The sequence below is a fragment of the Zingiber officinale genome, chromosome 2A, assembly GCF_018446385.1.
Source record: "Zingiber officinale cultivar Zhangliang chromosome 2A, Zo_v1.1, whole genome shotgun sequence".
Lineage (NCBI taxonomy): Eukaryota > Viridiplantae > Streptophyta > Magnoliopsida > Zingiberales > Zingiberaceae > Zingiber > Zingiber officinale.
The window spans coordinates 44,891,956-44,906,031 of NC_055988.1; the positions used below are offsets into that span (position 1 = coordinate 44,891,956).

The window sequence follows — 14,076 nt, forward strand, 5'->3', positions numbered from 1 at the left end:
ATTTCACTCACCAAGACATTTACCATCTAGCTTCACTGATTAGGGTCTAGTTTCACTCACTAAAACTTTTGCTTGGAGTTCACTTCTCCAAGACTTCTCATTACCTAGGATTATCTCCTCCTAATGTTTTTCTCTTGTCAAGCATCAGGTGACCTTGATATACTTGGACTTGCTAGTCACTCGGTAGACTACTCACCCTTGCACTTCTCGGTAGATTACTCACTACTTTCTTATTACTCGGTAGGCTATTCACCACTTGCAGTCACTCAATAGACTACTTACTACTTGTCATTTATCTGATCAACATTGACCTGATTAGATTTCTCAATTTGACTAGGTGAATCTTGACTAAATTCCATTAAACATATTATCAAATATTAAAATTATGAAGTTGATTGCACTAATAGAAGCTTCTCCATAGCTACATTTTTTAGGTTTTCTCCGAGCACCTCTTCTGTATACAATAAGTTGCAAAGTTCATTGAAATGATATTCCACCATAGCGATGAATTTTACCTATGCTCTGTTCTTCGTTTTCTCTAACAAAAAGCTGCACCGTTCGTCAAAATGTATTCGCCATCGGCCTGACGTTTTCAACCTTCTCTCCGTTCTACTTTTGCCTGAATTAGTTGTACCGTTTGCTAGTCGTCTTTGGTTTGGATGCAGGTTGCTTTCTCCAAAAAAACGCCTTCACGATTCAGATTTTTTTTTCATAGAAGAAGCTACGTGATGTAGACAATATCAAAATGTCTACGCGATTTAGGAAGAATATAAAAACAGCTACGCTGTTGGGTAAATCATCATTTTATTAATTAGCCGTTTTTCTTTTCTGTCATATGTTTTTTTATTTTCATGGTCAACTTTTATTTTCTTCGTTTGTTCGTCACCCAAATGAGATAATGATAGGAACATAGCCAATCAGAGATAATCTATCTGCCACGTGTCCAATTTATAGTGGCAGAATGCGGGTAGCTGAGTCTGGCTTTCTTTAGCGGTCAGGAGCCACCGCTGCATTGAGTTGGGTGTCTCACAAACTTCGCACCGTTATGGCGGCGACGGCATCTGCAGCGTTGTGCCCCGCGGCGGTTCTCACCGGAGCTCGCATTCCCTCGCCTGTCGTTGCCACTGCTCGAGCCACCGTCCGCTTCTTCTCTCCGCCTCGACTTTATTCTTCGTCCAAACTCCTCCATCTTGACTCCCAATCGCAAGGTATCCTTCTCGATCCATCCTCCTCTCCAAGTTCCTTATTTGGGACAACTAACTCTGGATACTTGTGAACAAGTTGGAAATTTATATTAATCTAGCTTGAATTCCCCTAATTTATTGTCCGGAGGTTGCATCCCGTATTTAATTTAGTTTACTGCAGTTTCGATTAGCCAAAGATTAAATTTTTGAGAAATTTTGTAGGTGTTGCATGCCCTAATCTTCCAAAATCATAGCAACAAGCTGTCTCTTTTTCTATATAAATTAGTTTATTAGATGTTAAACGTTAGGTAAACCAATAGTGGTGCCTGATTAAGATCTTTAAGAGCAGATGTTTGCAGATTCTTTTCACTCCGTGCAAGAGCTTCTTCAGATGAGTCATCTTCCTCTGCAGATGATGTTCTTGCAGATTTGAAGGCGAAAGTATGCCCACTAAAGTTCTCCTTATTTGAATTTGAATGTGCAATATTTCATTTCATTCTGTCATTGTAATCACAGTGGGATTCACTGGAGAACAAATCCACTGTGCTCTTATATGGCGGCGGTGCACTTGTAGCGGTGTGGCTATCATCGGTTGTTGTTGGGGCAATCAATTCAGTTCCTCTGGTATTACCATCATCATTGCATATTCCTCTGGACTCACTGAGTTTTTTTTCGGTGACATATTTTCATAGTTAAGATAAATACTTAAGTTGTCTGAAATCATTTTTCATAATCAATCATTCTTGCTGATTTGAGCAGTTAAAACAACTAATAACAGGACTGGTGTTCCTTAACCATGCATAATATTGAGCTTAATTTTACAGTTTGCAGAAAGAGTGGTATGCCTTCTTTGATCTACTCAAATCTCCTATATTTTTACAGCTTCCAAAAGTCCTGGAGTTAGTAGGTCTTGGATATACTGGATGGTTTGTGTACCGGTACCTGCTTTTTAAGGTACATCTTGTGTGACAAATCTATGTTCTCAACAATTTCCCGTTTAACTTGGACAGTTGCTTATAATACGCATAAAAAGCTTGTCTTTCACGTAACATTGGTAATTGTTTAAATTGTATTGCTTATTCTGAATCCTGTAATTTCTATAGGACTTGAAAACACCTTGTAATTGGTGAAAGTAGTCCGATCATTCTCTATAAGATAAAAAGCACCCAATCTTGTTCATACATATAAAACGAATAAAGAAAGAAATATAACAAAAAATTGTGTATGTGTTCTACGAAACCAAACCAAGTTTTGATAATTGTTTGTGCACTCTTCGGTTCCCAAGATGTAAGATTATGTACATATTTATACATTCATTTACTCAACATTATTGTGTAGCTTTTTCTAAAAAGTAGATATAGGTAGATCAACATATTATATCGGTTTAATCAACATAGAATCTTATAATATTTAATTTCTCCTTTTAATTCTTTGTATTTCTCTCTCTCTCTCTTGACATGTTGAGCATCATTCACAGGAAAGCAGAAAGGAGCTTGCCAGTGACATTGAAGATTTGAAGAAAAAAATTGCTGGCTCAAGTGAATGACTTCGGTTAACCGGCAATTCAAGGAGTTCATTAGCATTTTACAATTGAGAATTTTTATCGTGATGCCCATATTTATTTATTAGCTATACGATTATTAGGAGGTGCTTATGCAATCGTTGATTTGTTAGCTGGCAATCCAAAGATTATGACTTTCTGTACAAGACCAATAACTAGTATTTTCTCTTGTGTTGTATGATGATGATTTTCTTATATTGAAATCACAATCAGGTAATCGGAGCTACTCAGTATGGCTGGAGTGTAGGCTTGGACATGATATTTTGGTTGAATAAAGTTTGGTGTCGATGACAATTGAACTACATGCTCTTAGTTTGGTTAACTGACAAATCCACTTCATACTTATAAGAAGCAATTCATATGAATGAGAGTATTTGGGTGAATTAGGAGCAGCTCGAATTAATTGGAAATAGTGGATCTAGTTCAGTTGAAAGTAAAGTTCATCCAGTCTAGATAAAGTGAGAAGATTGCATCCAAGTTGGATGAAATGGGAGCAATTTAGTAGAAGTAAGAGCAATAATATGTGCAGGAAGCAGTTCCGATCCCGTTCACATGAATTGGGAGCAGTACCAGGCTAAAAAGGTAAAGTCACGAGGTAAATTATAATAATAAAAAAAGAAGTGATTATGTTGACCTAAGTGTCCTTCACAATTTGTCCTTCGAATATGTGAAAAGAGGTAAATCATGAAGTTAATTTATAACTGACCGTTAAATAGTTATAAGGTGAAAAAAGTTTTTTTTTTTTTGAGAGCATGTACGCATTGAGATTTGACCTCTATTTTATTATAATAAATCTGTCATCTTCTAATTAATTGAGCATCTTGTGGGGATTGAAGTGATGAGATAAAGGTGCAACAAGATGTGAAGTAGGAGTGTTAGTGTGTGCACTTATGTGTCAAAACCCTCCTTATGTATTTTATGGATAATTATTTTATAAAGATAAATATTTATCATTAATTATTTACTTTTCTGTACGTATATGATTAATGATAAAGTTTCACAGATTAATGGGTATATTAATTTGAAAATAATCCTTGATCTGATAGATATCTAGAGAGGACATGGATATTTAAATTAATATTGAGTATGACTAGGTTGAGATAGAACAAGGGATGGATATCTAAGTTATACTTGAGGGTACCTTGAGTTTAGAGGTACACTAGACATGCCCCGCTTGAGAGGAGACCATATACTAAGCATCATTGGTCATTCGTCTTATGAATGAGTGTAACTGATCTTTTGACTTGAGACCTTCATTTATTCTGTGTGGAGTTATGTACTTCGATGTTGTTAGAAGCAGTCTTTAATTGGATTGTGATTAATACGGTAGTTGGGTGTATAGCAAAACGTAGAGAGAATAGTGTTGAGTCAATAGAGGATTTATCGCTTTCTTGGATTAGGAGTTGACATCCTGACCGCTTGATAGAGATATCAGTGACTTGAAATTCATGGCTATGGAAGGAATGATTTATCATTCAAGAGGAGTCTATTATATTTTAAAAATCAAGTAAAACAATTAATTTAGTAATGATGCATAATGTATCGAATTAATTGGGATGTAGGCTTAGATGAAGAGATTGAATTACACAGTAATCAGTTCATGGTGCTTTATAGTTTATGACTAATATTAATTTTATCACATTAGATGGCTAAAAACTATTGCTAGATAGTTTTCTTAGTCTGTGTATAGATTTACACTGCCTTCGTAAATAAAATCTAGAGGGTCGCACGCATTGCACGTGTATATGAACATTATTTATAATTGATTATTTTAGTGGATACTAAAATTAATCAATTGATTATTTCAAAATAAGAATTAATTGGATTATTAATTAATTATGAAATATCGGAAGTTAGTCGAGATCAAGAGCAAATATGGATTTATTTGATATAAAGAAGTGAGAATTTAAATGGGCATAATGATGATGATTAATGGAGAATTCGAAGAGTCATTATAATGATGATTAATGGAGAATTTGAAGAGTTATCATAATGAAGGTTATAAATGAAGAATTTTTGGAAGCTATAACTCTTCATCTTCCTAATTAATGAAGATCATAAATGATGAATTAATTGAAACTTTAACTCTTCGTATTCCTTGGAGGTTATAAGTAGTCATCTTTGGAAAGATTTAAGATGAATTTCTTCTCTGCATTTCTGCCTCGTTAACTTTTTCTTCGCTTTCTTCCATCGAAAGAGATCGGTTGTGCTTCCAAGGTTTTGTCGATCCAAGAGGCTAGCACATGACGGATCATATCAAGTTCGTGATATAGTGTGCATGGGCACCTCTAGAGGAGCCAGACATGAGGCTCTTATCTATCTGTGATATCATTCATGCCTATCGAGAACTCGAGGTATGGTTTTATGTTATTTTTGTGCAAAACTATATGAACCACGAAGAGATCCATGATTCAGTATATGTCTTCCGCTGCACTCTAAACCCAATAATGATATCAAAGGCAATTCGTGATTGTGTCATATAGTATGAAGTCGATTTTTCAAAATTTATTTGAGAAATCAGAGTTTCGAGATATTTCAAAGAAATCTTAATTTCTTTATTTCAAGTTATATGCTTTAACATTTCATGATAAAAATATATTTTGTCTAAAAACCTGTAAAGTAATACATGCTGTAAGTTAGATATAAATTTCGTATGGTATAAGTATATTAACATGTTAAAATCTCTGAGACCCTATTTGTCTTAAAGACTATAAGGATTAATGGAGATAAATCTCGTAATGAGATTGTGCAAATGCACAAGAAGTTAATCATGGTGAAATTTTAATAATTATAAAATCCCTTAAATATATTAAAGTCAAGATTTGTTAAATGTCCTCCACTAATAACTATGATGATAGTTAGAGTCTTTATATAAGTCGGTACAGCTCAACTGTGGGCTTGTGTCAAAACATCTATAATTATCATAATTATTAGTGAGTTGACTTAACTCAAATTCGTTGATTTGTTTAGCTCAGCTAAGGTTAATTGATTTGAGAAGCAAGTGTTGAGAATATAAGGCTCAACAAGAATATACCGAAAATCACATAGATTTGTGATTGGCAAGTTAAGGCCTACTTGATGAATGTAGCATATAGGTACAGCTCAGCTATGTGCATTCTATATGATTCAGGATTTCGGTCCTATTAGAAATTGTTACCAACCAATTTTTTGATTCTAACAGTGGGGGTTGTTGGATTTGAATAAAATAATAGGAGTTATAAAATACCTTTATTAAATATATTCCATAAATACTAAAACTCTGCTTTAAATTTTAGATGACAAACACAAGTACCTTATCACTGCAAAGCATTTTCAAGAAAGAGAATATCCTCCTCAGTTTCAACTACCTGAATTGGTATAGGAAACTGAAAATCATCTTAAGACACGAGAGAAAATTTTATGTGCTCGAAGATGAACCACTGAAAGAGTCTACACCCAATGCTTCAGATGAAGATTAATAATATTATTCTTAGTATATGGAAGATGCACTGAATGTGCAATGCTTAATATTGTCTTCTATGTCTCCTGAGTTGCAGAGACAACATAAGAACATGAGTGCTAGAGAGATTGATCAGCACTTGTGTGAGCTCTTCCAAGAGAGTACGAGAGTAGAGAGGTATATGTTGGTGCGGGAAGCATCAAACGATCGAACCTATGTTTTGATAATGGAAAAGAGTTCAAAGTTAAGGTTATTTGTTGTCTAACAAGTTTGAATGAGCTTGCAGGAAAGTCCTAAGTGTTCTTAGGCAAAAGTCCTAGCTATAGTTAGGTAGGCAGAAAACCCTAGGGGATGGTAACCCTAGGTGGAAAGTCTTGGCGAGTCGAGCACTTTGGGTGAAACCCTAGAGTCGAGGACTCTAGGTGAAAATCCTGGTGGTCGTGAACCAGGTGGAAGACTGGACGGGTCGGGGATCGGAAGTCCAGCAAAAAAGTCCTAAAGACATGGATGTTGAGCAAAAGTCCAGTCGATCTAGAGGACTGGTCTGGCAATAGGTAAACTCTCTTGAGAGGAGTAGGTGAGGATGCGTTCCCCGAAGAAGGAACAGTAGGCGTCGATTCGACCTAGAGTTTCAGCGAAACTTAAAGTCAGAACCCGATAGTTTGGAGACTGTCAAAATAATTTATTGTTTCATATTTTATTGTGCTAAAATTTATTATGTAAGGTATATTTTGTATTTGAACTAATATGCATTGCAGGAAGTGGAAAGCACAAAAGAGCCTCAGATGAATAGTGTCTGAAGGCACCTTCTATAGAGCTTGAAGGCGCCTCCGATGAACAGTGTTCAAGGTGCCTTCCATGGAGCTTGAAGGCACCTTCGGACAGATGAAGTTCATAGAAAGCGGAGTTTATCGACACCGCAGATTTAGGGATAGAATATATAGCTAGAGGCGCCTTCCAATGGTGTTGAAGGCTCCTTCAACAGGCTATATAAGGCGATCTCAACTAGAAGGCGAAGAACAACATTTCAACCAACTTTCCCTTCTTTGCGCTGCTATGAAAATGCTTCCTTGACGCTCAAAAGCTGTCTCGACGATCACCGGGCTGAAGATCTTTGTTTCTGAGTCGTTGGTATTCTTTAAGTCTTGTAATAAATCATTGTACTTGTACTTCTTTCGATTGATTAGTGATTGACCATCAAAAGAACTCTCATGTGTAGGCTTTGGAGTAGGAGTCGCCATAAACTTCGAACCAAGTAACTCTTGGTGTTTGTGATTGTTTGTGATCATGAGTGTTAGTAGTTTGATCAGCACTTCGTAGCTCTTCCAAGACATGCGATCCTATAATATGAAACCTCTCAAGCACTATTTCTACCATGCTAGAGGAAGGAAACCAAGTTGGGTCTCATGTACTCAAGATTATCAGGTACATAGAGAGGCTCGAGTACTTAGATTCCAAGTTGGACCAGGACTTGTCTATTGACCTAATCTTGTCGTCACTACCTCCATCATTTTCCCAATTTGTGTTAAACTTCAACATGAACAGTATGGACAAGAGTTTAACTAATATGATGGTAATGCTGAAAATTACTGAAAAGGATATGAAGGTAAATCCTTCACTGTATGCAATGATGGTCAGAAAGACGAACAAGCGCTCTAGCACCAGAAAATTTAATCCCAAGGCTAATGCAGTGAAGAATCCTTGATTTCAAGTTCAGAAAAAAGCTTAAGAAAGGGATGCAAGTATCCCAATCGGATGAGAAAGAGGGCATGTGCTTCCATTGTGGCAATAAAGGTCATTGGAAGAAAAAAAAACAACATGCTACTTTAAAATGCATGTATATGCTTTGCTCATAGTGGGTATTTGGACAAAGGACTCCTCTTGTACATAAAGATGGGGCTTCCTGTTAGGATGTATACTTAAAACCTAGCTTTTGTATAAATATTTATAAGAATAACATTGGTCAAATGTCTACATTTTTTGCTAAGTGTAGTTGTCCATTTAATTTATATTGAAGATAACATAGTGTGAGGAGATACACAGAAGATCATCTTATTGTTGGAGTGTATACTTAAAAGTTTAGCTTTCGTACACATTTATTTTGAAATAAAGAATAACATTGGTCAAATATTTACATTTATTTGTTAAATGTAATTGTCCAATTAATTTATATAGTAGATAACATGGAGTGTGGAGTCACACTTAGAAGATCATGTTGTCGGTTCTCTATAAATTATAAACAGTTGCTCACGACTAAGATGGAAAGGAACAAACCATCAGAATAGACGTAGTATAATTAAGTATTAGTTTATCTTGACTAATAAATTACACTGATACACTTTAAGTGTATTGAGTAGGATCATTTAGGTAAGTTCTTTTTGTACTGACTTAGTAAAAGAACTAGACCTTAGTTATTATGGAAGTGTGTGCTCTTAATCCTAATATAATAACAAGCATTTATATTTAATATTTATTTCTTTGACTTATCAAAGGGTGAGGTTTAGCTCGATAAATCAATATGCCCGATAATTTGGGAAATGATATTACTTATAGTATGTGTTATTGATTATAGAAGGAATCTGTGTCCTAGTTATCTAGGTTGAGAATGTCCCCAAGAGGAGCTCATAAGGATTGCCATGTCAAACCCTGCAGGTGGACCTAGTCCAACATGACAATAAAGTTAAGTGGTACTACTCTTGGAGCTAGATATTAATTAAATTAGTTGTCACTAACTCACTTAATTAGTGGAAATTCGTAATCTTAAGCACAGGGAGACTAACACACTCATGATAAGAAGGAGCCTATAATGTAATTTGGGATTGGTGCGGTAGTGCGGTAATAACTTTCTAGTGGAATGAGTTATTATCGATGAACTTGAGTTGTGTGTTCGGGGCGAGCACGGGATACTCGAGCTCATCGGAAGGCCAAAACCAATTTCTCCTCTAGGTCCCTGTTGTAGCCTCAATAAAGCCTCAAGTCCATCCAAAGAAAAGCCTATCTTGGTGTCCAAGAAGGGGTCGGTTCATTGCTTGGTGACCAAGCAATGGCCGGCCACATATTCTCTAGAAGTGGCCGGCCCTTGCCTTAGGCAAGGGGGCCAGCCGTAATATTTAAATTAGGAAGGTTGTTTTTGAATTTTTAAATTTCCTCAGATATTTACAATTTGTAAAAAGAGAGATTTTAAAAATTTATAAAATTTTTCCTAATTTAAATTAGGCCACAAGGTTTTAAAAGAGAGTTGTAAAATTTATAAAACTTTCTTTTAAAAAGAAATATTATTAGAGATGTTTTAAATTTTAAAACTTGGTTTTAAATTTTAAACTTTCCTTTTAATATCCACATTGGAAAAAAAATAGAGTTTGTAAAATTTTATTAGAAGTTTTCTTCTTTTAAATTTTATAAAAAAAATTTCTTTCTTTCCCTTTTAATAAGTGGTCGACCACCTTGCTTGGTGCCCAAGTAAGGGGCCGGTCAAATAATTAAACATCAACAAATAGTTGTTTAATTAATAAATCAATCTAGGATTGATTAATTAAAAGGAAAGAAAAAGAAAAAATTAAAAAGGAAATAGGAATGAGTCTAATTTTTTATAAAACTCTTTCCATAATTTTCCGTTGGGAAACTAATATAAAAAGGGGGGAAGGGGAGGCCTTGAAAAACATAACAATTGATATTGTGTTGTTGGAGATAATCAAGTGGCCGACCCCTCTCCCTCTCTTCCCTTTGCTCTCTTTTGCTCCTTTGTGGTGGTGGTGGCCGAATTCTAGAGAAGGAGGAGAAGCTCTCCGGGTGGTGTTCGTCTTGGAGGATCGTCGCCCACACGACGTCCAAGAGGAGGCGAGGGATACGGCAGAAGATCTCGAGGTTTTTAGCATACAAGGAAGAGGTATAACTAGTATTTAATTTCCGCATCATACTAGTTAATTTTTCTTTGTATAAATACCAAATACAAGAGGCATTCGATTCTTGTTTTTCGAATTTAATTTCGATGTTGTTTTTTTTTCTTTTTTCCTTATGATTTGATTGTTCCTTTTGGTTAACCTAGAGTTATATAAGGAAATTAAATATTAACTTTCCTTAAAAATCTTTGTCTAGTCGGTGGTGGTTGCTCTCATATCCAAGAAGGCCAAGTGCCTCGCTATGCAGCACTGGAAGCCAATTTTGGAAACTAATATTTAATTGAATTTATAACCTAGGTGATTTGGATCAAATGTGTTAAGTTCCGCAGGAGATCCAAATCTAAATCTAAAAGAACATATAAGTTAAACTTGGAATCAAACGTGTTAAGTTCCGCAGGAGATACAAGTTTAACTTAAAAGAACACATGGTAGCTAGGAAAGGTTCAGATCATGTACAAAATTTTTGTACAGTGGAGCCATTGGGTTTTCCGAGTAGCAACCAACAATTGGTATCAGAGCTAGGGTTTTGCCTCTGTGTATTTGGTATTAGTTTAATTATGCACATGTCATACATAATTTAGGCAGGTTAATAGTAGGATGTGCTATCTTTGTCGATGCAGGATCCAACTATTATGGCTTATAGTTATTATGTGTGTGATTAGACCCTTGAACATATCAAGGTCATTTATTATGTGTGCATGATTGTATTATAAAATATAGCAAGCGATGTATTTAGTTTTATTAGGATTTTATTTTTTGATCTAGATACATGTACATTCCTTTTATGGAATATAGGATCGATGAATGTAAATTTTATTTTATGTTCGATCTAGTTTACATATACATTCCTTCGAGGAATATAGGATTGAAAAATGTAAAATTCTATTTATGTCGCGGATCAAATCTTGCAAGGCGTGGAACCTTTTGAGGATCAGAGTGGCGTAGCGGAACAAGGAGCGAGATGGATGCGACAACTAGACCCGGTGACGGTGGCCAAAGATGGCAGCAGCTAGGGATGACGACACACGGAGGACAACAATAGATAAAAGCCATAATAGTTGAAAATTAGTTTTTCTATTTATTGCTTTTGTATTGTGATGTGTGTGAATGTAGTGTACATGTTTAGTAGGCTAGCATCATCAAAATTCCTCACTTTAAATAACCAAGTGGGAGAGGAATTTATTTTAGTGAATTCCACGGTCTCCATTACTGGTTTGTAAGTGATGCAAACAAACTTGCGCGTTGGCTCTGAGTGCCTTCCTCCATATCGGATGAGTTTGTTTGCGGATCACTAGACCAAACTTCCATTTTGGATGATTATAGGAAATTAATTAAGAGCGTGTGATCTTCCCCATCAGAAGGGGCACAATCTTATTAATGGACTTGGTGTCAAGTAATGATATACACTTAGGCACGTCTAATAGTATCCTCCCCATCGGAGTCACAGCTATTATTTATGTGACCGAAGGAAACCAACTATTAATTTTATTTGTCAAAAAGTTAGGTTGACAAGATAATAAAATTAATGGGATATACCCTCCTTTTACAAATGTTGAATTTGTATACATCCACACTATCGTGGCATACAAAATTCACGGTGTTTTAAGGTGTTGGTTAATTTAAAATAGTATTATTTGAGGAATCAATATTATTCTAAATTTAGAGTTCTGACCAAAATTTATTTTATGATTCTTAGGATGTCTTTCAACCCACTGGCCATTATTCTAAAAGAAAACAGACTTACTGGTCCCAACTATATAGATTGGAAAAGAAACCTGGACATTGTTTTAACTGCTGAGGGCTATAAGTTTGTACTGTCAGAGGAATGCCCAGAAACACCTAGCAATGATTCTACCCCAGAGGAGATTCAACATCATAGTAAATGGGTAAAAGCTGATGAGTTGGCGCGGTGTTACATCTTGGCTTCGATGTCAAATGTATTGCAACATCAGCATCAGGACTTACCAACAACCTATGATATAATGAACAATCTCAAGGAACTCTTCGGACATCAGAATCGAGCTGCTAGGCAAGAGGCAATGAGAAAACTGATGACAGCCACCATGACTGAGGGGACTCCCGTGAGGGATCATATTCTCAAGATGATGGCTTACTTAAACGAAATACAAGTTCTTGGAGGGGGAATTGATGGGGAAACCCAGGTCGATATCATCCTCCAAATGCTGTCTAGAAGTTTTGAGCATTTTCGCCTGAACTATAATATAAATAAAAGGATGTATTCATTGGAGGAACTTCTGACAGAACTTCAGGCAGCCGAAGGGTTGTTTCGTCAACATTCTCAAATTCACTATGCGGATAATGGTTCTACTTCTAAGCCGAAAGGCAAGAAGAAGAAGAAACATAATGGCTCAGCAAAGAAGGTGAATAAACCTCAAGGTGCAGGACAAAAAGCTGGAATAAAGAAGCCGAAGGGCAAGTGCTTTATTTGCAAGAAGACTGGACATTGGAAGGCGGACTGTCCTCGTAGGAAACAGGACAATAAAGGTATATCTCATACTCTAGTAGTTGAAACATGTTTAGCGGTGTTATCTACCAGCACCTGGTGTATAGATACGGGAGCCACTGATCATGTCTGCAATTCTTTGCAGGGGTTCTAGGAAACCCGACAACTATTTGATAGAGAGATAACTGTCTACATGTGCAATGCTACTAAGGTGGCGGCTGTCGCAGTGGGAGACGTCTACTTATCATTTGATAGGAATAGGAAATTGGTTTTAAGGAATTGTCTTTATGTACCTAGTTTTAGAAAGAATTTAATTTCAGTTTCTAAACTGTATTTGGATAGATATTCAGTTTCCTTTAGTAACAATGTGGTTATAAAGAGAAATAAAGTGATTATCTGTTCTGTGCATTGGTTGGCAATTTATATACTTTAAATCCAATTTCTCCCACAAAGCAAAATATGGAAATTAATAACACATCTTCTAACTCTAATAAGAGAAAAGAACCTTCGAAAATGAATCAAACACATCTTTGGCATCTAAGGCTTGGTCATATTAACTTAAGTAGGATTCAAAGGCTTGTAGCCGATGGACTCTTGGGTCCATTAGAGTTGGAAAACATTCCAACGTGTGAATCCTACTTGGAAGGTAAGATGACCAAGAGACCTTTTAAGGCCAAGGGGTATAGAGCCAAAGAAGCGTTAGAATTAGTTCATTCTGATTTGTGTGGTCCTATGTCTATCCAGGCTAGAGGTGGATTTGAATATTTTGTCTCTTTTATAGACGATTATTCAAGATATGGATACATTTACCTAATGCGCCGCAAGTCTGAGTGCTTTGATAAGTTCAAAGAGTACAAGGCTGATGTGGAGAAACGTCTAGGTAAAAGTATCAAGACACTACAGTCTGATCGTGGTGGCGAATACCTCTTAGGAGAGTTTAGGAATTACTTATCAGAGGCCGGGATTCAATCCCAATTATCTGCACCTGGTACACCCCAACAGAATGGTGTGGCAGAACGAAGGAATAGGACTCTTATGGAGATGGTTAGATCGATGATGAGTTATTCAGAATTACCAAATTCGTTTTGGGGATACGCTCTGGAAACAGCAGCGCACATTCTGAACTTAGTACCTTAAATCAGTATCTTCTACTCCCACAGAATTATGGAATGGGCGGAAGCTCAGTCTAAGACATATTCGGATTTGGGGTAGTTCAGCACATGTGCTGAAACAAGATGCTGATAAGTTAGAATCTCGTACAGAAATTCGTATATTTGTGGGGTATCCCAGAGGAACGAAAGACGGTTTATTTTATAGTCCTAAAAGGTCATTGTTAGCACCAATGCCCAGTTTTTAGAAGAAGACTATATAATGGATCACAAGCCCAGTAGTAAAATTGTTCTAGAAGAACTTAGAGAGGACACGTCTACTTCAGTACCAACAGTACAAGATGAAGTACCACAAGAGACTGCAACACGTGTTACACAGGATACACAACCACAGACGGTGCCTCGTCGTAGTGGGAGGGT

General features: G+C 36.3%; 1 protein-coding gene across 1 annotated transcript; it reads left to right on the forward strand.

Moving 5' to 3' along the window:
- Nucleotides 1-999: 999 nt before the first annotated feature.
- On the forward strand, nucleotides 1,000-2,962 carry LOC122041086 (protein CURVATURE THYLAKOID 1A, chloroplastic-like). The gene is made up of 5 exons (XM_042600655.1): nucleotides 1,000-1,208; nucleotides 1,534-1,625; nucleotides 1,701-1,808; nucleotides 2,067-2,138; nucleotides 2,662-2,962. Exons 1-5 carry the CDS (start codon nucleotides 1,046-1,048, stop codon nucleotides 2,728-2,730), a joined length of 504 nt encoding a protein of 167 aa, XP_042456589.1. The 5' UTR covers nucleotides 1,000-1,045; the 3' UTR covers nucleotides 2,731-2,962.
- The last annotated feature ends 11,114 nt before the right edge of the window (nucleotides 2,963-14,076 follow it).